We start from the raw sequence: 24667 nt of genomic DNA, 5'->3' as shown, positions 1-24667 counted from the left end.
CCGCTAGTTCCATGAGTCCTGCGGAAGATGAAGAAGGAACCATGTCGGTTGATTCTCATTGCTCCCAGATGGTCTCGCCAGTACTGGTTCACCGAGCTCCTTCTCCTGTCAGAGTGCAAACTGATTCAGTTGAACCCAACTCCGGACTTGCTCTCCATTCAAGATGGCCAGATTTACCATCCAGATCCAACGTCACTGAGATTAGCGGACTGGCGCCTGAGTACCGTGAGTTCGCCCATCTGAACATCCCTGCGGACTGCAAGGAAGTTCTGGCCAAGGCAAGAGCACCTGCTACCATAAAGACGTACAGTCTTAAATGGAAACGCTTTTGTGTCTGGTGTCGCTCAGCTGGCATTCATCCTTTTTCAGCTAAACCAGAAGAAAGCCTGCCTTTTTTCCTCCATCTAGCGAGATCAGGATTGTCTCATGCAGCCCTTAAGGTATTCCTAGCAGTGATTTCGAGATACCGACAAGATGGGACAAATTCTCTTTATTCTACGAGAATTATACAACAATTCTTTAAAGGCCTTTTTAGAATGTTCCCTCCGGTACGTCGTCCACCTCCAGCGTGGCATCTCAACGTAGTGTTGGCGCAACTCATGCGTCACCCATTCCAACCTATCCATGGAGCCGATCTGAAATTTATAACACGGAAGGTGTCACTGTTATTGGCCCTGACCTCTTCTAGGAGAGTCAGTGATTTCCAAGCGTTCACTGTTCAGCATCCTTTCTTACAATTCACAAATGACTCTGTAGTGCTCCGCACTAATCCGAAATTCATTCCTAAGGTGCCTTCGGACTTTCATTTAAACGAACCCGTGATTTTAAAGACATTCTTTCCTAACCCACAAACGCCTGCGGAAAGGGCATTGCATACTCTAGACATTAAGAGATGTCTGAAGTTCTATTTGCAAAGAACATCTACATTGCGCAGATCTGATCAACTATTTATCACCTATGGTGCAATTCGTAAAGGACAGGCAGTTTCCAAGCAAACAATCGCAAGATGGATATCTGCAGCTATTGCCTTTTGCCACGCACAAGCAGGAAGACCATTACAAGCAGCTCCTAGAGCGCATTCTACGAGGGCAGTGTCTTCCTCTACGGCCTTATTCGCTGGAGTCCCTCTTCAGCACATCTGCAGAGCGGCAACCTGGGCCAGTCGCCATACTTTCACCAAACACTATTGTTTGGATGCAGCCAGTGAGGCCGATGCTTCAGTGGGTCGAGCAGTTCTACGAAATTTTTTCAACTAAGGTGAGCCTCTGTTTCCCATCTCCTATTACTGCTGTCAGACGCTTATTATGTCTCTATGCTGCACATGCTTAAATAATTGCATTCTATTATGCTTTTAATGATGTGTTTATTTACATATTGCATTGCTATGTGCTGTTAATGTTGACAAGCTTAAGCTACCTGTAGCGTCTGCCAAGGACAAATTTGTACTGCTATCTACTCTGATTCAGGCATGAGAATCTATGAAAGACACCCCTAATACTGGAGAAGAACAATAGTTACTTACCTGTAATCTGTGGTTCTCCAGTATTGGTGTCTTTCATAGATTCACATGCAACCCGCCCACCTCCCCTCAGAGGCTCTCAGGCTACTTTGGTTTACCATCACTCCTTGCGAGAAAATCTGACAGCCTGAGCCTCTGGGAGAACCTTCTGGTGGGTGCTGTCGCCTGATTGGCTGCAGTTTGGACTACACAAAATGACTAGGACAGTCATGAGTGTGGAAGTTTTTTCTACTGTAGCTTGGGCAACTTTACTTCCTGGTTGGGAATTACTGGTTTTTCCAATGTTATTATAGCATAATATTGCTTTTTTATATACCGTGGGACTCCCACTCCGACGACGGGGAATGATTCAGGCATGTGAATCTATGAAAGACACCAATACTGGAGAACCACAGATTACAGGTAAGTAACTATTGTTCTTCTTTTTTCAATCAAAATAGAATAAGTAAGACATAAATAAACCTATGAAAACTAGAACAAGAATTGTCCCAATCCATAGAGTCCTCTTCAAGGGGAGAGAGATCTTGGCAACGTTAGAGATAGGGAAAATTCCAATTTAATAATCCTTCCGAATTAATGTTGAGCATGACCTAAAAGGTAAAGAAAGATAAGTGAATAAAGGGATGGATTGGGGAGGGAATAATATTAGCATCCGTGTCTTTAATAAAATCCAGATGTTCTGGTCTACAAAGTAGGGTAAAATCCACATTCTATGGCAAGATCGGAGGCTAATCTTATTGCAAGTTTAAAGCATTTTCAATAGGCATGAAGCCGCATTTTCAATAGGTCTAAAATACAACTTGCAAAAAACCATATAATTTGACCAATCAGGACATTTAGGAATATCATTCAAAGTACCTCCTTGCAAAAAGGCTTGAGAAGCAGTGGCATCACGGACAGAGTGAGCGCCAAACATGCTAACATCAACATCAGACATTCTCCTCACTTCTTTAACCCATCTTGCAAAAGTTGAAGGAGAAACAGAATTGTGAGGTTTCCTGAAAGAAATCAGTAACTGTTTGACGTTAGATCTTATAAGAGACGTTTTCAGTTCATATTATTTAACACATATAACAACACATAAATTGACGTAATCATCAAAATAAGGGTAGAATATTGTTTGAGAATTAGTCTTTGTTTTATTGTTTAAATAAAAACATATACCTTCTGGAGAAAAAACTCTGTTAGAAATATCTAGAGCTTTAACATCGGAGACTCTTCTAAAGGAGACTAAACAGAGAAGGGTTGTCAGTTTGAAGGAAAGTTGTTTAAGAGCAAGAGAAGCATTTGAACCCAGTCTATCAATAAGTCTCAACATTTTAGAAACATCCCACTGGGAGTTCTACCTTGAAATGGGAAGTTTAGAAATTCTGATACTTCTAAATAGTCTTTTGATAAGAACATTTTGACCTACTGAGTAGCCATTAACCAAAACATGACCAGCAGCAATAGCAGAGCGATGAACATTGATGGTTCTGTAAGCTAGGCCTCTACTTCCACTACATCCACCGAAATGGGAACAAAGTTCCTTTCAATACACCAGCAAACCCATTTCTGCCAAGCAAATCAATACATTTTATGTTTTCCTGGTGCCCAAGATTCTTTAATGAGGTTTGATGCCTCTTCAGAAAGTCCTGACACTTCCCATAGATTCCTGAAATTTTCCAGGCCTTCATTCTCAGTTCCCCACCTAGGATTAGATCGTGCAGTTCCCCTGAAGGACCTTGAAGGATTTCCGGGAATACCGGAAGAAGAACCGGGTAATCCACTAACATTTCTAACAAAGTACGGTACCACAACTGAGACTTGCAAAGGGGGGTCACAAGAATCAGAGAGACCTTCCATTTGTGGACCATTGCAGCTACTCGGGTAATAATTGAAAAGGGAGGAAAGGCATATCTCTTCAGAAACCTCCAATCTTGTCAGAGAGCATCCACCCCTGCGGATTCCGGATCTGGGTGCCAACTGAAGTAAATCCCTAGTTGGGTATTTAATCTCTCTACAAAAAGATCTACCTGACAATGGCCCAAAATGTCCATCAGAGCTAGAAAGACTTCCCTGTTCAGACGCCAATTGCTTGAATCCCTGTGGTTCCTTGAAAACCCGTCTGACTCCATATTGTTCAAGCCAGTAATGTGTTCTGCCTGAACTACAATATTCTGTTTCAGACAATAGTCCCAAAATACTTTGGCCAAGTCTGCTAAATCCTTCGAATTTGGACCCCCAAGCTTGCTGACATATTTTACCGCTGAGACGTTGTCCATTCTTAAAAGAATGGAACATCTTGCAGAATTCTTGGCAAAACTTTTTATAGCGAAGGAACCTGCTAGAAGCTCCAAACAGTTTATATGTAAACTCCTTTCCTCCTCCTAGAGGCCACCGGTAGAAACTGAACCACAGTTCGCACCCCATCCTGACAAGCTCGCACATGATTCTATCACTAAATCCGGGAGAGACTCAAAAATTGCTCTCCCATTCCAGGCTTCCATATTTTTTAACCACCAATCTATTTCTTCCCTCGCTTCCTGGGTGAGAGATATTTCTTGTGAATAGTTCAAGCCATCTCTTAGGTGTTTGCTCTTCAGACGTTGCAGTGTCCGATAGTTCAAAGGACCACGAAAAATGGCTTGAATCGTAGATGGATGACAGCAGGCATATAATCCTTGCTAGCATTCGAAGAGAGATCTTCCCCAAGGATAATACATTTCTTAATTCCTTTTTTATGCTTTTTAATTTTTCTCTTGGATGTTTGAGTTGACCTTGGGCAGTGTCTATCATGAAACCTAGAAAATGAGTGACCTGGTTTGGAATTAAACAAGACTTTTGTCTGTTTACCACAAAACCTAGATTCTCTAAAAGGTTTATTGCCAAAGTAGTGTGGTCTATCACTCTCGATTGGACTTGATCCATTATGAGGATGTCGTCTAGGTAGATAATTAGGCGTACCCCTCATTCTCTTAGATAAGCTGCCACTGGTCTGAGAACCTTGGTGAAACACCAAAGGGCGGAAGAGAGACCGAAGGGTAGGCATACAAACTCCCACATCTTTCAACCCCATCTGAAATGGAGATATTTCTGGTGATCTTTGCAAATAGTATTGTTAAATAAGCATCCTTTAAGTCTAATCTTGTTAACCAGTCTCCGGGTTGAAGGATGTCTCTTATTAGGTGAAGACCTTCCATCTTGAAATGGTGGTACTCCACCCAATCGTTGAGACTCCTTAGATTTATAACTGATCTCATACCTTTCTCTTTTTTCTGTACCAAAAACATGTTGCTTATAAACCCTTTGGTGTACTCTAGCTCTTCCCTGATGGCACCTTTCTCTAGTAGGTCCTTTACTTCTTGGTCTACTAGTTTTGATAGTTCCTCGTCGAACCTTATGATTTCTGGGATATGATCTTGGACAGGTTTTTCCACAAAGCCTATCTGATATCCCATGACAGTCTACAATACCCAAGGGTCTTGTGTTATTGATAACCAATTTGCTGCGAATTGTGCTAGTGTCTCGCCTATCTTTATAGGGGTAACAGAATGGTCTTGACTTACCTGTGCCTCTTGATCGACGGTCTCCTTGTGAACTTCTTCCTCTAAACCCTTACCTCTGAGGGTTGAAACTTGAATACAAATATTGGGACTGGTAGGGGTTTGATCTGAAACCCTTCTGAAACAAGGTCCTTGAGTTTGCCTGTCCTCAGCCGGGAAATCGACCTCTTGATTGCCCAGTCCCTCCAAAAACACGCTTGTCGAAGACCTTTTTAAGGTCTCTTTGGGATTTTTGGATTGAGCTAAAGGATCCTACATATTTAGACATTTGTTTAATAAAGTCATCCCCAAAGAGTAGGCCATTAGCCTCTTGTCCTCCTTCATTGTTGGCAAGTTCCACCAGTATGGGTACTATTTTAAGGAGGATACTTTATCTTCTTTCCACATTTAAGGCAGTGTTAGCGTTGCCAAGCAGGCAAACTGCCCTTTGTACCCATTGTCTTAGTTCTTTAATATTAAAGGGTAAGTTATTAACAAAGGCATCTTCTGTTAAATCCCAAATTTTGGTCAGGAGGCCGGAGAGGTCGGGGAGTCTGTCCTGACACATCGTAGGCCTTTGTCTAGACCTTTTCCAGGGTCTCTTCCGCCTTTAGAGATAAACGCAATTATGTTTGGGTCCAGATCTGGCGTTTGAGTAATCTTATTGGGGAGGGAGGGTCTAAGGCATTCAGATCTAAGGCGTAGTCTGACCTCCTTAGGTATTTGTTTTCTGAATCAAAACTGCATATAGGTGGCCATATTTGCAGCTCGGTCCATTCAGGGGATAAGGGGTGTTTAAGTAAGGAAGGGTCGTACATAAGTTCTCCAAAGGGGTTAGTAAGTTCCCCTAAGTCCTCATCCTCCAAAATAATGACCGTATCATTGTCTTGTGGAGGTGTGGGTTCAGATCCGTCTGAATCAAAAACAGAGAACAACTCAGTTCTACCTCGGCGCTCCCCGAGGAGTCGTCACATTGCACAACCTTGTGTTTGCGAGCGTTTATTTGAGTTTCTGATTCATTACATGGACCCTTTCCATGGTCCCCTTGTGTGTCCTCGACACTACCAATATTCATGTGTACGGATATTTTATTTGAATCAGAAAACGTACCCCTTTTATAGCTAGGACCAGCCGCTTGTAGGTTTTTACGATTCCTGTCAGTCTTACCTGCCAACTTATTATTCCCATGAGGCACAGGGTCAGACTGATTTGCATAAGGCCATGTCTGAACTGGGGTGGCAGAGTGGGCTAAAGAGCGGTGATGGATTAAACCCAGATCTGTTGACTGGATGTGTTTGATTGGTTCAGATGCTCTGTCCATCACCACCCCCTTTTGTACCACTTTGTTCGCCATAAGTTGGCAGGGTATGCTCAGATGTGAGTCCCTTGCTCGCTTTGCCACTGGATTCAAGCAAGCCGGGCTGAAGACGGCTGAAATGCCAGAAACCGGTCCTCGGAAGCTTGTGTCCGGTCCAGGGAAGGCATGGCTTGGCAGTTCGGGCTGGATTGTTCCCATGAGGCACAGGGTCAGACTGATTTGCATAAGGCCATGTCTGAACTGGGGTGGCAGAGTGGGCTAAAGAACGGTAATGGATTAAACCCAGATCTGTTGACTGGGTGTGAGTGTTTGATTGGTTCAGATGCTCCGTCCATCACCACCCCCTTTTGAACCACTTTGTTCGCCATAAGTTGGCAGGGTATGCTCAGACGTGAGTCCCTTGCTCACTTTGCCACTGGATTCAAGCAAGCTGGGCTGAAGACGGCTGAAATGCCAGAAACCGGTCCTCGGAAGCTTGTTTCCGGTCCAAGGAAGGCATGGCTTGGCAGTTCGGGCTGGATTGTTCCCATGAGGCACAGGGTCAGACTGATTTGCATAAGGCCATGTCTGAACTGGGGTGGCAGAGTGGGCTAAAGAACGTGATGGATTAAACCCAGATCTGTTGACTGGGTGTGAGTGTTTGATTGGTTCAGATGCTCCGTCCATCACCACCCCCTTTTGTACAACTTATTAAGGGGGTCTTCATTGGCAGACCAAAACCTTTCTTCGTCCGAAGTTCTAATTTTATCAATGGAGAAATTCTCTAACTTTTTATCCATATTCTTTTCAGGATCTCTTAAAAATGTTTCTAACATTTGTTTTAATTTGTCCTCAAGGGACTGTTGGGAGGGGGTAGTTAGACTTGGTAAGTCTTGTTGATCCATATTAAAAATATGGGTAAGCAGTAAGAGAGAGGGTGAGGCAGCGGAAAAAACGGAATGAGGGTTTAACTGAAAACAGCTGATGAACTGTCAAATTCGTTTTAAAAGGTGAAGAGCGTGGGTAGCTTAAATATTGGTGAAAGTATCCCAAAGAGTTAAAATGGCCAACAAAATTGCGTAGGTAGGTAGAGTGTGAGTCCTACAACTATTTTGTCAGTTGTACTCTCAGTGCATGTCCTACAACTATGTTTATTTTGCCCTTTTTAAATTATTTTTTATTGAATGAATGCAGGCGGAAGTAGAAAGTGTAATGCGGGAAGAGCGGTCGAAATCAAAACCGCGTGAGTCTGTTCATCTCGAAAGGGATTCGAAGCGGAAGTTCAGAGTGGGATTGCAAGGATGCCTGGCAGGGCAGGGAGCAGGCGATGGCACGGGCGCGTTCGGAGCATTATTAGAGCTCCTAGCAACGCGGCCGTGTGGCGCGTACGGTAACCAGGGAGGTTACCATGGCACGCATATCGTCTTTCACGGTGAGGAATTTAAAAATAAACCAAGTAAAATGTGGGGAGTTACGGCCCAAACCATGTTCGGAGATAAACCAAGGCAAAAGTTGGGAAAAATAGAATAAAGCCAGCCGAAATAAGAGAAGGGCAATAGGAGAAAATAAGGAAATACAATTGTAATGTCAAAACGGCATTAGAGCAGTGCAAAATTATTTCAAAAAACAGCAGTAGAGCACTAAGTAGAAACATTGTGTGAAAGCGCTAGTCGAATAGAGAGTAAGGCAATAGAGGAAAGAAAAAAAGAATTATAATGTCAAAACATCACTAGAGCAGTAGAAAATGACTTAAAAAAATAGCGATACAGCACTACAGTATGAGCTCAAAGAGCACAGATAGTTAGGATTGGAGGAAATGTGAGAGTAGGTAGCGTAAATAGAGAGATTAAGGGAATACTTATTTTAGCTGTGGCAGCGAAAGAAAGAGGGAAGAGTTACTAGTGTTCTGACCTTTTATTGGGTTGGAATTTCTTTCTGTCGCAATGTTCTATGTTCTTTAAAGTGGCTGTGGTATGCTAATTAAAAGAAGATTGCAATAAGATTAGCCTCCGGTCTTGCCATAAAATCCTTTTGATGGTGTGCATTTAAGCTATGACTTTTACTTAAGATATCATGTATTTATTTTTGTTCGTACTTATCTGTTTACTAAAGGTTGTGTAACATTCAAGATAAACAAAAATGAAGCAGCTTAACAATACAACAATGGAGCTCATGAAAACAAAAGTAACTAAAGACTCTAAGTTAACAAAAAAGATATTATGTTAAAAACAGACTCCACAACAGTCAGTCGACTAAATGAATATAAAATGTTCAAACTCAAATGAAATCAAACCATAAAGGAATAAGCAACAGACAAAGATTTACCACTCTTTGCAATTGAAAATAGAAAATGTATATGAGAAGAATTACTAATAGAATTAAGGAATGGTGAGGCAAGAGAAGAAGAGGGTTGACTCTGGATTTTGACACCCCCACAGGGGGAATTTCTGAATAAGAATGGTCGGGTTTCTGGTGGGCCTACAACTTTGGAAAAGATCATTTCCTAAGAATGGCCCACAACAGTAAATATGTTTGACTGATACACACAGATTACTTCAGCAAAATCAAATGCCGTATGAGTGACCTATTCACGACACTTTCTAGGTTTGAATTTTGACAGTGCAGTTGTTGACCAAACCTATTGCTTAGAATATACATAGAGAGAGTTTTTGGTCCGCCCCTTTCAACTACTGGGTGTCTTCAACCAGCCTCTTTTAGTCATTGGCTTGAAGCTTCATCAATCATCTATTAGCTCAGGCCAGTAGAGTATTCATTTCTCTCCTAATACTACTGCCATGTCAATGTATTCCTCTGTCCTGACTTGAGTACTTGAATTGAATTACATGACAGACTGCTTTACAACTAAAGCTGTATCTGCTGCTCATGCTGGTTTGCCCCTGTTTGTTTCACTATAAATTACTAACACTGCTTGATTTAGTACATTAAACCAAGACTATTGGATTCGCCATTGCTTGTTCTATGCGTAGTTGTGTCTTACTCATCTGTTGCCTGGCTAATTCACAAAGTACTTTTTTATCAATAGTATATTTCTTACTCCAGACTTATTTCTGAATTACTTGTTCATTTCCGAGAGACATGCTTACTCAGGAGAAGAGCTTTTAATCACGTTTGAAAAACAGCCACATGGTAGAGAGTGGCTAGGAGGACTCACACTTTGTAATCTCACTCCAACCACCTTTACCATTTAATAGGAGAATTAGCATCCAACTGGGTGCATGGAAAAGTTCACATAACAATGGTTACCATGATTCTCACCAGAGGCCATTGTTACTTCTTTACCAAATAGTGACATAATATATTTTTCAATGATGCTGTCTCCTCTCCAGGAAGCTGTGATCCAGTATGAGCAGTACGAACAAGAAATGAAGCACTTGCAAACGCTTATTGAGGATGCTCACAATGAGATCCAGGACAAACCGATCACAACCAGTAATATTAAAGCACTACAGGCCCAGATTTCCCAGCATGAGGTAAGACTCATTGTGGTCGACATATTAATGCATAATTAAGCCATGTCCAGCCATTCCTTCACAAATGGTACACAACACATAGTCAACACTTGTTGTTTTCCTACAGTTAATTCTTAAGACACCTTGGGATGTCATGAAAATTTTGAAACCTCCCTTGATGCCCACCTGCTCATACACAGAAAAGGCATGGCAAATGGAAGACTGCAATTGTTCCTCTCTTTCATTTCTAAGTTATTTACAAAATGGAATGTGGCAAGATAATTGTCAGAAGTTCTTTTCATGTCCTCACACTCTATATTCTTTTTTCCATCATCAGATAAGGTCATGTTTTGCAGAAACTCCAAGTTGCTTATTTGTCTACTTTCTTTTAAGGCACATTTAATCAGTATGCTTCTTTGTTTTGCACTACCACATTCTCCGGTCATTTTTAGAAGTACATTTTTGGGGATCTTTTTAATGTTATTTCATATTTATTAGATGTAAGATCAACAAAAGACAAGTTAATCATCTAGGAACACTGGACATTTTAGAAACTTGCAGACTCGTGCCTTGTATATTTAATGAGGCATGATATCATAGCCTGCTCTTTAGACTGCAAAGAATTTGACAGAAGGACTATGAACGTGAGGCACACCTATCAATTCCTTTATGCCATGGCATTCTCCATATGCAGATAGGGTCTCCTGTTCACTGCTGGCACCGGAGGAAAGCTAATTCTCTTTCAAACCACTTACCAGATCAGATGTTTCCAACCTTTTCTGGGCGCTGCATCTGATCAATTAATTTCACCCTGAGCTACTCATGAATATTATAACAGTTAAAATATGACCATGTCCATTAACATTCCTGTTCTGGCTTCCCCATATAGCGTTACCGATAACGATCTCCCCTTCTGCGATTCTGCGTGCAAGCAAATCTACCCAAGCTCCTTATGTCATTCTTTAATGGCAGAGTGTCAATCCTCACAGAGTGATTGATAAAGCGGGGCCTGCAAGATGGCAAGTCTCTATGCAAACATGTTAGACTACAAGCGGAGACAGGCGGTAATGTTGCCACCGTTCCACTGCCAGGGGCTGTCAATTGTGTGTGTTTATTTGTTAGTGTGGGTACCTGTCATTGGTTTGGCAGGATTTTACTTCAATGGTCTGAAAATGAGCTTCACTACCTCCTTTAATGTGCCAAGACCCTCTCTATGACCTAATTGTGTGTGGTGTGGTTTTAGAGACTAGTACTTATGAACCAATTCACTTGTGACTTTGGACATTGCAGTTTAGAAAATGGGTTGGGTTTGTGCCTCCCGAGCCTTCACAAATGAACAGGTAGAAACATTTCCCTTAAAACAATGCCAAGCTGTTTTACATCAAGAAGACATTTCTGTCTGGCTGACAAAGAGGCAGAAGAACTTTTCTTGCAGGTACCAGAGTTCTTGTTGGATTGGACCTGCTTAATGGAGCTGAAGTCAGATACCTGGGTTACCAGCCTTTGTAGTGGGAAACTCTAGCTGCTGATGGTGCCTTATCTGCCTGTTGTTATAGCTCAAAGAGCCAATGAACTTGAAATTCTGGTAAGTGGGAAATTCAGAAGAACAAAGAGAGACATCTTCGTATAAATCTACGCAGATCACGCCCCTATGCTGAACCCCATGTAGCCTTCTTGAAGCAGGGAATATCTCTCAGCTCTTTCAGGTCCTGCGGCCCCAGACACTTGTCGGTGTCACCTGTCATGGCACCCGTGCCTGTCACAACAGGAGCACACTTCAACAAGAGCTCCGGAATATAAAAGTACTTGGCTGTTCAACAGCACAGCAGAACGGCTAGAGCGTCTGACTTTGAAGCTAAGGAACTGATTTTGAGTTTTGGCACAGACGCTAAGTGATTCTGGACAAATCACAATCTCCCCGTGTCTAAAATGAATGTATCCATCTGTAATGCAACTGGTGATTGCGTAATGCGCTCTGATACCTTCCGGTGAAATTAGCACCACATAAAACAGCAAAAAATAAAAAGCCAGCATGGTGCCCTCGCCTGTCACAACAGAAGCACACTTTAACAAGAGCTCCAGAATATACAGGTACTTGACTGTTAACAACACAGCAGAATGGCTAGAGCGTCTGACTTCAAAGCCATGGAACTGGGTTCGAGTCTCGGCATGAGCGCTAAGCGATTCTGGGCAAACGCCCCATTTTTGCATGTGCAAACGGGTTTGCGAACCCATTTGAGCTTGAAAAAACATATTGGGCCATGTGCATAGCCTATTTAGCGTGTCACAATGTATTTGCGACTCGCTAAATAGGTTTTGCGACTTGCTATTTGAAAGGCGTGTTCCCTACCAAATAGCGAGTCTCAGAACAATGTACTAATGTTTTGCGCCTGCAATTGCAGTCACGAAAGACTCGCAATTATCATCTACTTCAAGTCGGTGGTAATGCATTTACAAATGGGAAGGGGATCCCCAAGGGACCCCTTCCCCTTTGCAAATGTATGGGAAATCATTTTTTAAGGGCTGACAGTGGTCCCAGGGACCACTGCCTGCCCTTGAAAAATGAAACGAAAATGTTTAATTTTCTTTTTCTTTTTTTTTTTTAAATGCATCCCGTTATCCTTTAACACCTCGGATGCTAAGGCAATTCCCGCTGGGTGCTGATTTATCAGAACCCCATTGTTCATGACAAGGTCAGCTCGTCATTAGCACAGCTCCAGTGTACTGCATGACGAGCTGACCTTGTCATGAGCATGGAAGTGGTTAAGGAAAACGGGCTGCATTTAAAAAACAAAAAGATGCTTTATTAAAAAGCAGACCCAGACATGGTGGTCTGCTGAGCCCAGCAGGCCACCATCCCTGGGAGGGCTGGCATTCCCAATGGGTTTGCAAATTGCAAGAGGCTCATTAATATTATTGACCATCGCAATTTGCGACCCCATTGGGAATCGCAAAACTATGTAAACACTGTTGTACATTTCATTTATCTCCATGCAAATTTGGACTCGCAATGTGTTGCAATTTGCGAGGCACTAAATGAAAGGGTCATACATCTAGCCCTTAATCTCCCCATGCCCAAACATGTATTGGTCCGTCTGTAATGCAAATGGTTCTCACGTAATGCGCTGTGATACCTTCTGGTCTAATTAGCGCTAAATAACACAGCAAAAAATAACAAGCATAGGCATAGCCAGTAGGTCTCGCCTTTGGGACCTTATAACTGTTCAGTTATCCAGCACAATATCCTTGGTGCAACAACATCAAGTGTTGCATGGCTAAACACTTATAAGGTCCCAAAGGCTAGACCTATTGGCTATGCCAATGCTTGTTTTGAGTGAGTGGCTCGTGCAGGTATGTCACTGTGAGGTAGAGATGCTGTGAGTGCTTTTACAGGAGCCCCTGTGACATTGCGCCTCTTCAAAATGTATCTTGGGTCTGGTGTAATACTTCTAGCCCCTATTCCTGCCTTCTCGCACCTAATGCATCCTTAAATGTCCCATGTACAGCCGGAGTTGACACTCATATTACCCCTGCCCACCAGTGACAGTTTACCCATCACGAGTGGTGGTGGTGGACGTGGTGTTGGTGGTGAACGTGGTGGTGGATGTGGTGGTGGTGGATGTGGTGGTGGTGGATGTGGTGGTGGTGGACGTGAACATGGTGGTGGTGGACATTGTGGTTGTGGACATGATGTTGGACGTGAAGGTGGACGTGGTGGGGTGATTGTCGAGGGGGTGGTGGACACTGTGGTTGTGGACATGGTGGTGGATGTGGTGGTGGTGGATGCGGTGGTGTTGGTGGTGGACATGGTGGTGGTCGTGATGGACATGGTGGTGGACGTGGTGGACGTGGTGGATGTGGTAGTGGTGGACATGGTGGTGGGGGTGGTGGTGGATGTTGTAGTGGTGGATGTTGTGGTGGTGGACATGGTGGTGGTGGACATGGTGGTTATGGACATGGTGGTTATGGACATGGTGGTTGTGGACATGGTGGTGTTGGACGTGGTGGTGTTGGATGCGGTGGTGTTGGACGCAGTGGTGGTGGTGGACATGGTGGTGGTGGATGTGGTGGTGGTGGACGTGGTGGTGGTGGGTGTGGTGGTGGACATGGTGGTGGACGTGGTGGTGGACGTGGTGGTGGTAGTGAATGTGGTGGTGGTGGACGTGGTGGTGGTGGTGGTGGTGGACGTGGTGGTGGCTTTGTGGTGGACGTGGTGGTGGCCGTGGTGGTGGTGGTGGTGGTGGTGGACGTGGTGGCACCTAATGCATCCTTAAATGTCCCATGTACAGCCGGGGTTGACACTCCTATTACCCCTGCCCACCAGTGACAGTTTACCCGTCACGGGTGGTGGTGGGGGTGGGGGGGGTGGACATGGTGGTGGTGGTGGACGTGGTGGTGGTGGTGGATGTGGTGGTGGTGGACGTGGTGGTGGTGGATGTGTTGGTGGACATGGTGGTGGTGGATGTGGTGGTGGACATGGTGGTGGATGTGGTGGTGGCCGTGATGGTGGTGGGGGTGGTGGACGTGGTGGACATGGTGGTGGTGGACGTGGTGGACACAGTGGTGGTGGACGTGGCGGGGGTGGTGGATGTGGTGGATTTGGTGGTGGATGTGGTGGTGTTTGTGGTGGATGTGGTGGTGGTGGACATGGTGGTGGTGGTGGTGGACGTGGTGGTGGTGGATGCGGTGGTGGTGGACGTGGTGGTGGTGGACATGGTGGTGGACATGGGGGTGGTGGTGGACGTTGTGAAAGGCAGGATGGGCCAAGCAGAGACACAGAGAGGCAGATGAGTCAAGCAGTGACTAGTGAAGGAGAGGCAGGATGGGCCAGGCAGTGCCTGGTGACTGAGAGGCAGGATGAGCCAGGCAGTGACTGGTGACTGAGAGGCAGGATGGGCCAGGCAGTGATGGAGAGGCAGGATGGGCCAGGCAGGGACCGGTGACAGAGAGGCATAGCCTGCCAGCTATTGACGGAAAGACAGGATGGGCCAAGCAGAGACACAGAGAGGCTGATGAGTCAGGCAGTGACTAGTGAAGGAGAGGCAGGATGGGCCAGGCAGTGACTGGTTACTGAGAGGCAGGATGGGCCAGACAGTGATGGAGAGGCCAGACTGTGACCAGTAATGGAGAGTGATGGAGAGGTAGGGTGAGCCAGGCAGTGGCCAGTGACGGAGAGGCAGGTTGGACCAGGCAGTGGCCAGTAACAGAGAGGTAGGATGGGACAGGCAGTGGCCAGTGGCGGAGAGGATGGGACAGGCAGTGGCCAGTGACCGTGAGGCAGGATGGGCGAGGCAGTGATGGAGAGGCATGATGTGCCAGGCAGTAATAGAGAGGCAGGATGAGCCAGACTGTGACCAATGATGGAGAAGTAGGATGGGCCAGGCAGCGAGAGGTGATGTGACATGTTCAAGCTACATTTGGCATGTATGGGAGTGAAGTGCGCAAAAACCTAAACTGAATTAAATCTAAATGGAATAAAAAATAGCATTACAAGCTCCAACCAGATTTTCAGTGGCTGCTCGGGTCTACTGCATTGATAAAAGTCGTTTCTTATTTTTGTTAGCTGCTCGCTATTTTTGTAAAAACGCAAGCCAGGCTTGTGGCCTCCCTGTGTTTTATTCTACAGTCTGCACAGTCAAGCGAATTCTGTTCTTTTATATTTAAAATCAACTGAAGTTCACTGGAATTTGCATGTCTTGTAGACATGCTCCTGTTGTGAATAGAGAGGAGGGTGGTCTGTTGTAAATACATGGACTGACTGGGCAAGCAAGCAGGAGGCCCTTGGGTGCGAATCCGTTCTCCATATTTCGGAAGAGTTACAGGTTGTAATGGTCAGAACAGACAACTGTTCATGTGAAAATCTGGGCGCGACAAACCAGCTTGAAAATCTGGGCGCCGACAAACCAGCGTGAAAATCTGGGCGCCGACATACTAATGCAGCAGATCCTACGCAGCTCGACTGAGTGTTGGTTTGCTTTTCTTGCTCTGTATCTATACTCCTGTGTCTTCACTCTCGTGTTATCACTTTAATTTGACGTTTTTACTTTTAGTGATGAATTTAGGCCCAAAGTAAACTGACATAAAATATTGTCAATCTGAAGTACAGTGAGAAAGGAGGCAGTGGCTATCAAAACAGCATGCAATGCCAGCTGGAGTAGAGGAAATTGAATCAAAACAAGCAAGTTTTTTAGCAAAAATGCTTACGCGATTTAAGGATGTGAGAACATTGTAAGAACAAGGGCGGCCCGCAGCTGCGAAAGTTAAGAGCGACGCTGAGGGTGTAAAGATGGCCAGGATACCACAGACGGCACCACAAGGTGTTTTAGTGGCGCGCGCAGCCGGAAGTCCATGTAGTGCGTTTACCTTGTGGGAGCCAGCGCGATAATTACTAACAGATGGCGCTGTTGCTGGATCCCGCGAGGTAAACGCCATACGTGCATGAGTACTAATAGGAAACGGTGCAAAACATGCACGAGTTTCAACTAAAGCCTGGAGCAATCCCAAGAGGTCCCTCTAAGCAGTGTTTACGCACTGCCTAGCGAGACCTAAAAAGGAGCCCTCAGGGTTTTTCCATGGGGAAATGCATTGTTTATTAAAGTTAATTATGTGCGTTGTGACGGGCAAACAGAAAAATCCCTGTGCAACCAAATTCCACCCACACAGACAATTTCAGGCTGTAACAGGCTGCGATGCCCAGAGGGGATAAGGGTCCATCATGTGCTGTCGAGGAGGAAGCTGTGATGGCCAACAAAAGCAATCACTTAGTGAAATCCCCTCAGCTGAAACAAGTACTCGAAGGAGGGAAAATTTAGAGGAATAGACCAATAGAAAGCCATCATATCGGAATGGCACAAGGAAGAACCAATGGTAATTGTTGGCTGTGACAAAAGCCCAAAGAAGAGATACACCAGGTCTTGCAGACAGTGCAAGCGCTGTCGAGGGGCGACCTAAAAAAGGTTAAGAATAAGGGAGGGAGGATTGTAAGTGCTGGAACGAGGAAGAGAGAATTGGAGAAATGAAGAATACGGGTAAGTAATCTGAGCATTACCTCCCCATCTTCTTCCTCATTTCACTCAGTACATAGTGAAAATGTAACCAAGCATGGGACTTCTTATCAAAATTATCATGGCTAAAATAAAGGCACAAACACATCTGGAAGTTAAACCAATTTTTTACTGCAAAAAACACTTCAGAAATATACTGTGTAAAATTAACAACACACATAAGGAAACAGTATTCAAAGAATAAATTAGGAAAGTTAGAAAGAGTTTTGAGAAGTAGCTTTACACATATTTCCAGAGCTAAATTTTGACTCATTACCTTGGGTACATTAATCCAATAAAAAGTGATTAATGTAGATGGAAAAGCCCTGGGTGCCACTGCACAAATGTCAGCCACTGAAACCCCAGCCCATTCAGCCCAAGACATAGCCATGCCTCTTGTTGAATGAACCTAAACATTATTGGGAAATTCTTCACTAACATAGTATAAGCCAATGAAATTACAGTTTTGATCCATTTGGCCAGAGTAGATCATCATCTATTAGCATGACCAAAATTACTAAACAAACAATCTGATTTCGCAAAAGTCAAAGATTGTTTTAGATAGATTGTAAGAGCCCTTAATACATCCAGAGAAGCAATGGATGGGTCAGAGGAAATGACATCCAACAGAGAAGGGAGTAAAATCTCCTGATTCCTATGAAATGCAGAGTTAACTTTAGGAAGAAAATTAGGACCAAAAGAAAAAAACACTATTACCTCAAATAACTTCGAATATGGATAGGGGCACTGAAGGGAGCCCAACTATCTCAATCTCTTGGCCGAAGTTATGGTTAGCGCCTTGATGCCCTTGGGCTAAGTTGCGCTCTACAACTCCCTCCTCACTCACTCACTCACTCACTCATGGTGACCCGTAAGAAAACCTGAAGAGATACAAACTTCTCTGAAGATTCTTCTAGAGGGTCAAAGGGAGAACTCTGCAAAAAGGACCAGACCAGCAGCAGATCCCAAGGACAAAAAAAGTTGTTTACCTTTGTTCCAACAAACAAAAATCCATCAAAACGTCTACCCACTAAGGAATCAATTGCATCAATCTGAACCTACTCGGATTTAAAGGATTTTGTAGTTGACAATTGAAGCTTCATGGTGGATACCGCAAGTTTTTTGTCAAACCCCTCCTGAAGAAAATCCAAAATTTGCTCCGGGGAACATTCCAGAGAGGATAAATCCCTCCCCATACACCACTTATTAAAAGATGGCCAGTGGTGATTGTATTATTTCCTAGTAGAGTCTCTCCTAGATGCCTGAATAGAAAGTGAGACAAACAAGGTAAGATCCTCCAGGCTGACGGTCAGAGGCGGCCCAAGGACACAACTATCTGAACAGGATACATTTTCGGAATAGGGTACAAGGGAAGAATCCATTCTTTGTCTATTGCCATGTTGGGAAGAAATGGAAACCCTGTTCTCCTCAGCCAAAATGGAACCACTAGAATGACATCCAACCATTCTGTTTGGATTCTAAGCAGGACTTTCCGGATGAGGGGAAGTAGAGGAAAGGCATATAAGAGACCTCTAGGCCATGGTTGTTGAAGGGCATCTATCACCAGAGAGTCACTGCTCCTTGACAGGGAAATAAAACAGAGGAACTTGAGCATTTTGAGAGATCCACAAACCTATCTATGACGGTATCCGACATCTGCTGCATACAGCCTGAAAAACCATGTCTTCACAGATAATTCCTGCGAGCTGGGAAATATTCGACTCAATTTGTCTGCATGAATGTTCTGACATTCCTGAATGTGCATTGCTCTTATGGAAAGTAGATTTATCTCCACCTAAGCCATTATTTGCAAGGATATCTGATTCAGAGAATGACTTCTCGTTCCAAACTGTTAATTGATATAAACCTTTGCAGTTAGATTGTTTGTCTTGACCACCAAAGCTGAACTCTTTATCTATAGAAAAAAGACACCAAGTTCTCTCTGCACCCCCATCAATTCCTTTCAGTGTGATGAATGGTGATATTCCTGAGCAGACCAAAGTCCCAGAGCAGTTAAATCCCCCAGAACTACTCTCCAACCCCCTCTGCTAGCATCAGTGGTTAGTACCAGAGGGTCTGAGAGAGCAATCGATTCATCCACCAACTCTGATGAGCTCTGACCACTTAAATTACCGTAATGAGCATCTTGTAGTCCTCTAAAGCTGGTGACCAATGCTGAAGGATATGAAGAGCCACCTGACCCAGGCGAAAGCACGACCAGGTGGTAATGAACACTATTGCAGTCTGAAAGAGAAGAGGAAATACACAGCCTCTAATATAGCTTGGGTTCTAGAGAATTGAAAGAGATATAATTACTATGTCTCCCTGAACTCGCAGCCATTCCCTCACCTAAGCCACCTGCCTTTTCAGGATATAATCCAGTTGAGCGTGTAACTTTATTTTTCGGTGCCACAGGAAGTAAGACCTTCCCCACGTCTGTCCTGAAATTAGCCTCAAAGTATTCTAGACTGTGAGGGTACCAGAACTGATTTGTCCCAGCTGGTCAGAAACCCAAAGATTTCCAACTCCCAGCAAACTTCTTTTGTATGTGCCATTACAAGAGTGAACGAAGGGGACTGAATGAATAGATCATTGAGGTAGGGGTAAGTCTTTATATCCTTGCTGTGGAAGAAGGACATCACCGGAGCCAGGATTTTCCTGAAAACTCTGGGAGATGTTTTCAACCCAAATGGAAGAACACAAAACTACCAGTGCTCCTTCTCCGCTCAGAACCTGATAAACTGTTGACGTGGAGGCTCTATTGGGATTTGAAAATAGAAATCTTATACATTTATTTGGTCAGAAGGTCCCCCTAAGAGATTAGCAGAATGACTTTCTGAAGGAAACACATTTTGAAATGAACTGTTGAATTAAATGTATGATCATTCTGTATTCCCCTGACAGCTTCTGTACAAGGAAACCCATGGTGTACCAAACCAGGCCTCATTGATGTATCTGGACCCGGATTATTGCCTTTTTCTTGAGAAGGGACAAGGCCCTGTCCACAAAAGCTTCCCTCTTTCTGATGTTCTCTGGAAGAGGATTAAGTGAAAACCATGAAATCAGAGGAACATGGGAAAGGGAAATACTGTAGCACTCTGAGATCACCTGTAGAACCCATCTGTCCAACACTCTGGGAAGCCAGTGGGCTGTAATGAAGAAAAGGCAATCCCAAACAGGACAAGGACACTCAGCATAGTCAGGAACCCTGAGAGGGACTGCCCTTAAAACCAGGTGGCTTGCAAGGTGAACTGCCATTCTGGGACTTCGGTTGAAATCTCGACCTCTTTGAAGAAAAAGTAGGTCTCTTGTCCTTATATTTATGCAAACACTTATTTTTCTCATCTTTCTGAACTTGAAGGGATGCGTATTCTTCTGATTCTTGAAGGATTTCCACAATACCAACTCTATTTCCTCTCCAAAAAATTATTACCTGAAAAAGGCATACTGAGAAGACAATTCTTCTGAGAAGAATCCACTTCATTCCCTCAAATGTAAATGCCGTCTAGCCACCCCTACTCCAGTGGAGGCCATTGCAGAAGCTCCGAAGCTATCAAAACAAATATCAGCTAGAAGCTTTGCTTGGACTTCCATATGTGCCTCCATCTGAGAAAAGGCTTCCCCCTCTTGGATGGCAGAAGAAAGAGATTGGCAATCCTTAACTAAAGATTGGGAAGTGTATACTGGATGAACTTCTACCTTATTGAAAGACTCAGACAGCATATACCCTTTTGAAATCCCCTCAGCTTTTTGTGCAGAGCATCAAAACTACACATCCTCATTTAACCGTGAAGCATGACCCACCGAATTACGCAACATGGGGTCAATAGAAAGCGACTGGGGAAGCTCAATATATCCTTTAGCCAAAGGATACAATCTACCTAGAAATCTAGGAACATTAATCCATTCAGGTGCTCTCGAATATATTTGTAGCAAATTCTGGAAAGCAGGAATACCCGGTAGTTTAGAAACTTCACGCATTTGAAACTGCCAAAAACAATCCCGACTGGATGCCAGCTGCTCTGAATCTTTCGGTAGTAGAAGACTTGAAGACAAATAGGATATAATGAGCTCCATTTCTTCCTTATGAATCTATTTCCCGCTTGGAGCAGAAGAGTTGTCAGAAAAACCAAGATCCTCTTCATCATAATCTGGTGAGGCCCAGGAAAAGACAGAAGAAGGAAAAGACAGCGACCAAGCAGAAGAATCCTGAGATGGGAGAAAGATAAGGAGAATTAATTCCAGCCCTATACCTCTCATGTGCCTCCGAGAGCGATTTAACCATCTCCAGTACTTTTTCCTCTGCCACTGGAAATGAGCTAGACCTGCAGCTAGAGTATCTTCTGACACCATGCAGGATGTATTTTCAGGAGAACGAGAAGAAGACAGATGCCTCTTGTTTTGTGCATGGTTGCCCATCTTGACGCCACAGCAGTCAAACATACACTGAGCTTACCCACCTAGAGCGATCATAGGTAGGGAAAGAAGAGCCTCAACATAGGTAACCAAAAGAATACTCATAAAAAAAACATGTTCCATGTTACCTATTCACCTAAATATGCATCAAGAGAAATCAAATAGGTATTAACAGAAAAATAGAAAATAAATAAACTGTGAAATGTATCTCTTCATCTCCAACGGGCAAACGAGAAAGACACCTTAAAAAGAGATGAGTATGTTATTGCTTTCTGTTAGTACCTCTTGTCTCCGATTTTCAGACCTGAATGAACAGACTACCTGTCATAGGTAAGTCATCTTAAAAGAAATACATGCTGTCTTTCCTTTCTATTGAACCAATGCACCAATTAGGAACTGCATCCTAGAACAAGAAGGTGGAAAACTCTGCCTACACCGATAACAGGGGCCACTGCACTGTGAAATGCCTCCTCAATTATCCAGGTATCTACTTCCAAGTAGCACCAGGGATCTAACCTTCTTTGGGAACCAGTGTGGCCTCTTCGCACGTGCCGGAACCGAACCAGAGGACGCTGCAATTGAATACGTTCTGGAGACAGAGAGATTAAGTGCCTCAAATTCAGGATGCTTAGCATACGCCAGGGCCCACCCAGCCCCCAAACTCCAAAATCGGCATGTCTTACTGATTTGAAAAAGCCAACTAGAAAGGCAACCCTGGCTATGTAGCCACGGGCATTTAATGTCTTCCACTGCAGCATGGCTTTCCTGCATGTGCCCTGCTGACAAAAAACAAATTCACTGCATGCGTTCACAAGCTCTTTTTCCTGCCCAGTCTTCGAGCCTTACATCGGATGGGTAAAGGAAGGAAAAACATAAATATAAATCTGCAAAAGAATAACAAAGAAGCACCATAGTAACCCTTATCACCAGGAGATTTATAACCTGCTACACAAGATAAAAAACATGAAGTGCTTTAGGGTGTAATGGTTTTAGAGGATGGGGCTTGGGGTTGATTTAATAAAAGGAAATACAGCTTTGGGGATTGTGAATTAAAGGGATCCATGAGGTAAATTTCCCTATGAACGCACTGGGACGGGGAAGAGAGAATCAAAGTAATGAAGATTACCAGTAACTATTGTGAGAAGTTGGCCTGATATGTGATGTCCACTATTCTAGTGGGTACCCTGTATCAGTCCAAACAACCCTTATTGTGATGGTTGTAAAGTCAACCTTATAGACCAGCTATCCTAGTGGTAGCATGGACAAAGCAGTCTTAGGCTAAACTCAAGAGGGCATGTGAAGCCAGCTGTTTTACCATATGCAATCTCTTTAATACCAAATGAAAGGACACCACACAGGTTATATATATAAAATATATATGTATTTATTACTACATTAATCCTCTGAACTCTTTATGAGATCAGAGGCACAAGCACATAACAAGATACTTAATTATCATACAATAAGTTGCACAAAATACAGTAATGCTCTAGGGGCACTTCAAACCATATACTAAAATAGTGGTATAAGAACCACTTCACGAACAAAGGATAGGCCTAGGGCCTGGAGAATCGCTGGGGCTACGCTGTACTACCAAAGGATAGGGAGCAGGAGGCCCATGGGATGCGTGTGCAGTGTCTTTACACACATGCGAGTTACCATAGAGTTAGAATGGGAACGAAAGAATTGAAAACTAGTTCTTTTAGGTCACTTCCGGATGGACTAGGAGAAAGCCACTAAAAACTAGGACACTAGGATAGTTAATACCTACAGGAGCACCGGAGTACTCGTGTTACCTCACCCACAGGAAGCGGGTGCATAGATGTCAATGTGTGTCGGGTTTCGACGCTGAATCCTATGGAGCCGTGAAGAAAGATGCTGCAGGCGACCAGGAGGGAAGTGTGCGGTTGGATCCAAGGGCAGATCGAGGATGAAGAGTACCTGAAAGCAGAGGGGACAGAGTCTGGGTCACTAGCCAGTGACCAGGAAGGAACCAGGAAGGAACCAGGCAATGTCGCAAAGCAATCAGGTGATGTCATGAAGCTTGTCTCTGCAGCCACGTGGACCAGGAGGTGTCGACGATGACCAGGAGCTGGATACCTACTGTCCCACGAGGGCTCTCGCTGTCGGATGTGTCGGCTTCCGGATTGAAGTCAACAAGCCTTGGCAAAGGCAAACCATGCAGGAATCGAAGATGGCGTCTGGATCAGACCAGCAAAGTCTGATGGGCTTCTCCTTTTCAGGGAAGCAGAGGCCAGTCTGGAGCAACCAGACCAGTGGTGTAAATTCAAAGGTTCATTGTCAGAGAGGCCACTAGCCAACGGGCAAGTGACCGGACAGACGCGTCGAGCAGGAAAATGCAGAAGGGCCCCACGCAGAACTTGTGGAGTGTGGAGAGCTGATCTTTGGTGCAGATGATGCTCGGGGCTGGGGCTTTTCAATCCCCAATGCACAACTTCGAGGGTGCCTCAGAAGTTGCACGGAAAGCAATTTGTCAGGCTCTGTGCTCTGGCTCCGGCGGGAGCGTCGACAAAGCAAACCGTTGATCGCTTGATGGTGCCTGCTTACACAGGGTTATTATGAGAACAACAACGGTCCCATGCATCAACAATCAAGTGTACAGATAAATACAGACACAGTATAAGGCACACAAATTGGTCGACGGCGTTTCGATCCCACTTTTTATATCAAAGGGATCATCATCAGGACAGTTTAATAATTGCCTAATAATTCAAGCCTCTAGAACCAAACAAATTCCAGGGCGGAGGGTAATTGTGACGCGGTAGCTGAAATAGGGACCGGTCTGCTTAGGTTAAAATTAATTTGGAGTACCGGGTCAGTCTGAATCCACGCAGCCACGACAATGCGATCTGCCGCGTCACAATTACCCTCCGCCCTGGAATGTGTGTATATTGTGTACTATGATATTGTAATGGCGCATCTTACATATATTTGTTCATATTGTGATTTCAAGAACAACTCAACTTTTTTGCCTAAAAGCCCTTTCTGTTCACTTTGAATGTACTAAAGTGTTTTTGGTTAAATGTGGTACAGGCTTGTACTCCACGACGTGAGACTGTCGAAGGATATTCTCTATTTATCTAACTGAAACTATTAAAAGATTTTGACCACTGTCCGGCTGGACAAGTCATCTTAATACAGATTCCATTGTGTCTGTATTTATCTGTACACTTGATTGTTGATGCATGGGACCGTTGTTCTCATAATAATTGCTCCCCGAGGTCTTGTGCTGATTATATTGGGGCTTCCCTTGTTGTTTCAAAATATGCTTACACAGGGTGGTCACTCCTTGACCACAAGGGAGATTCTTCAGTATTCTATCTTCAGGTAGAACGTCGAAGGTCCAGAGTTTCATTTCAAGTTTCAGTCAGGATAAA

At 44.1% G+C, this 24667-nt stretch overlaps 1 protein-coding gene across 1 annotated transcript in view; it reads left to right on the top strand.

Annotated features, from left to right (window-relative positions):
• The window catches only part of SYNE1 (spectrin repeat containing nuclear envelope protein 1), a 2361447-nt gene that overhangs the window by 1532974 nt on the left and 803806 nt on the right, over positions 1–24667 (top strand). The window contains exon 89 of the mRNA XM_078648775.1: positions 9688–9831. Coding sequence (XP_078504901.1) covers positions 9688–9831 — 144 coding nt within the window. The remainder of the gene's footprint in view (positions 1–9687; positions 9832–24667) is intronic.

Source organism: Lissotriton helveticus, chromosome 6, assembly GCF_964261635.1.
Source record: "Lissotriton helveticus chromosome 6, aLisHel1.1, whole genome shotgun sequence".
Lineage (NCBI taxonomy): Eukaryota > Metazoa > Chordata > Amphibia > Caudata > Salamandridae > Lissotriton > Lissotriton helveticus.
The sequence above is the reverse complement of the archived record's forward strand: the minus strand, read 5'-3'. Positions and strand labels throughout refer to the sequence as shown.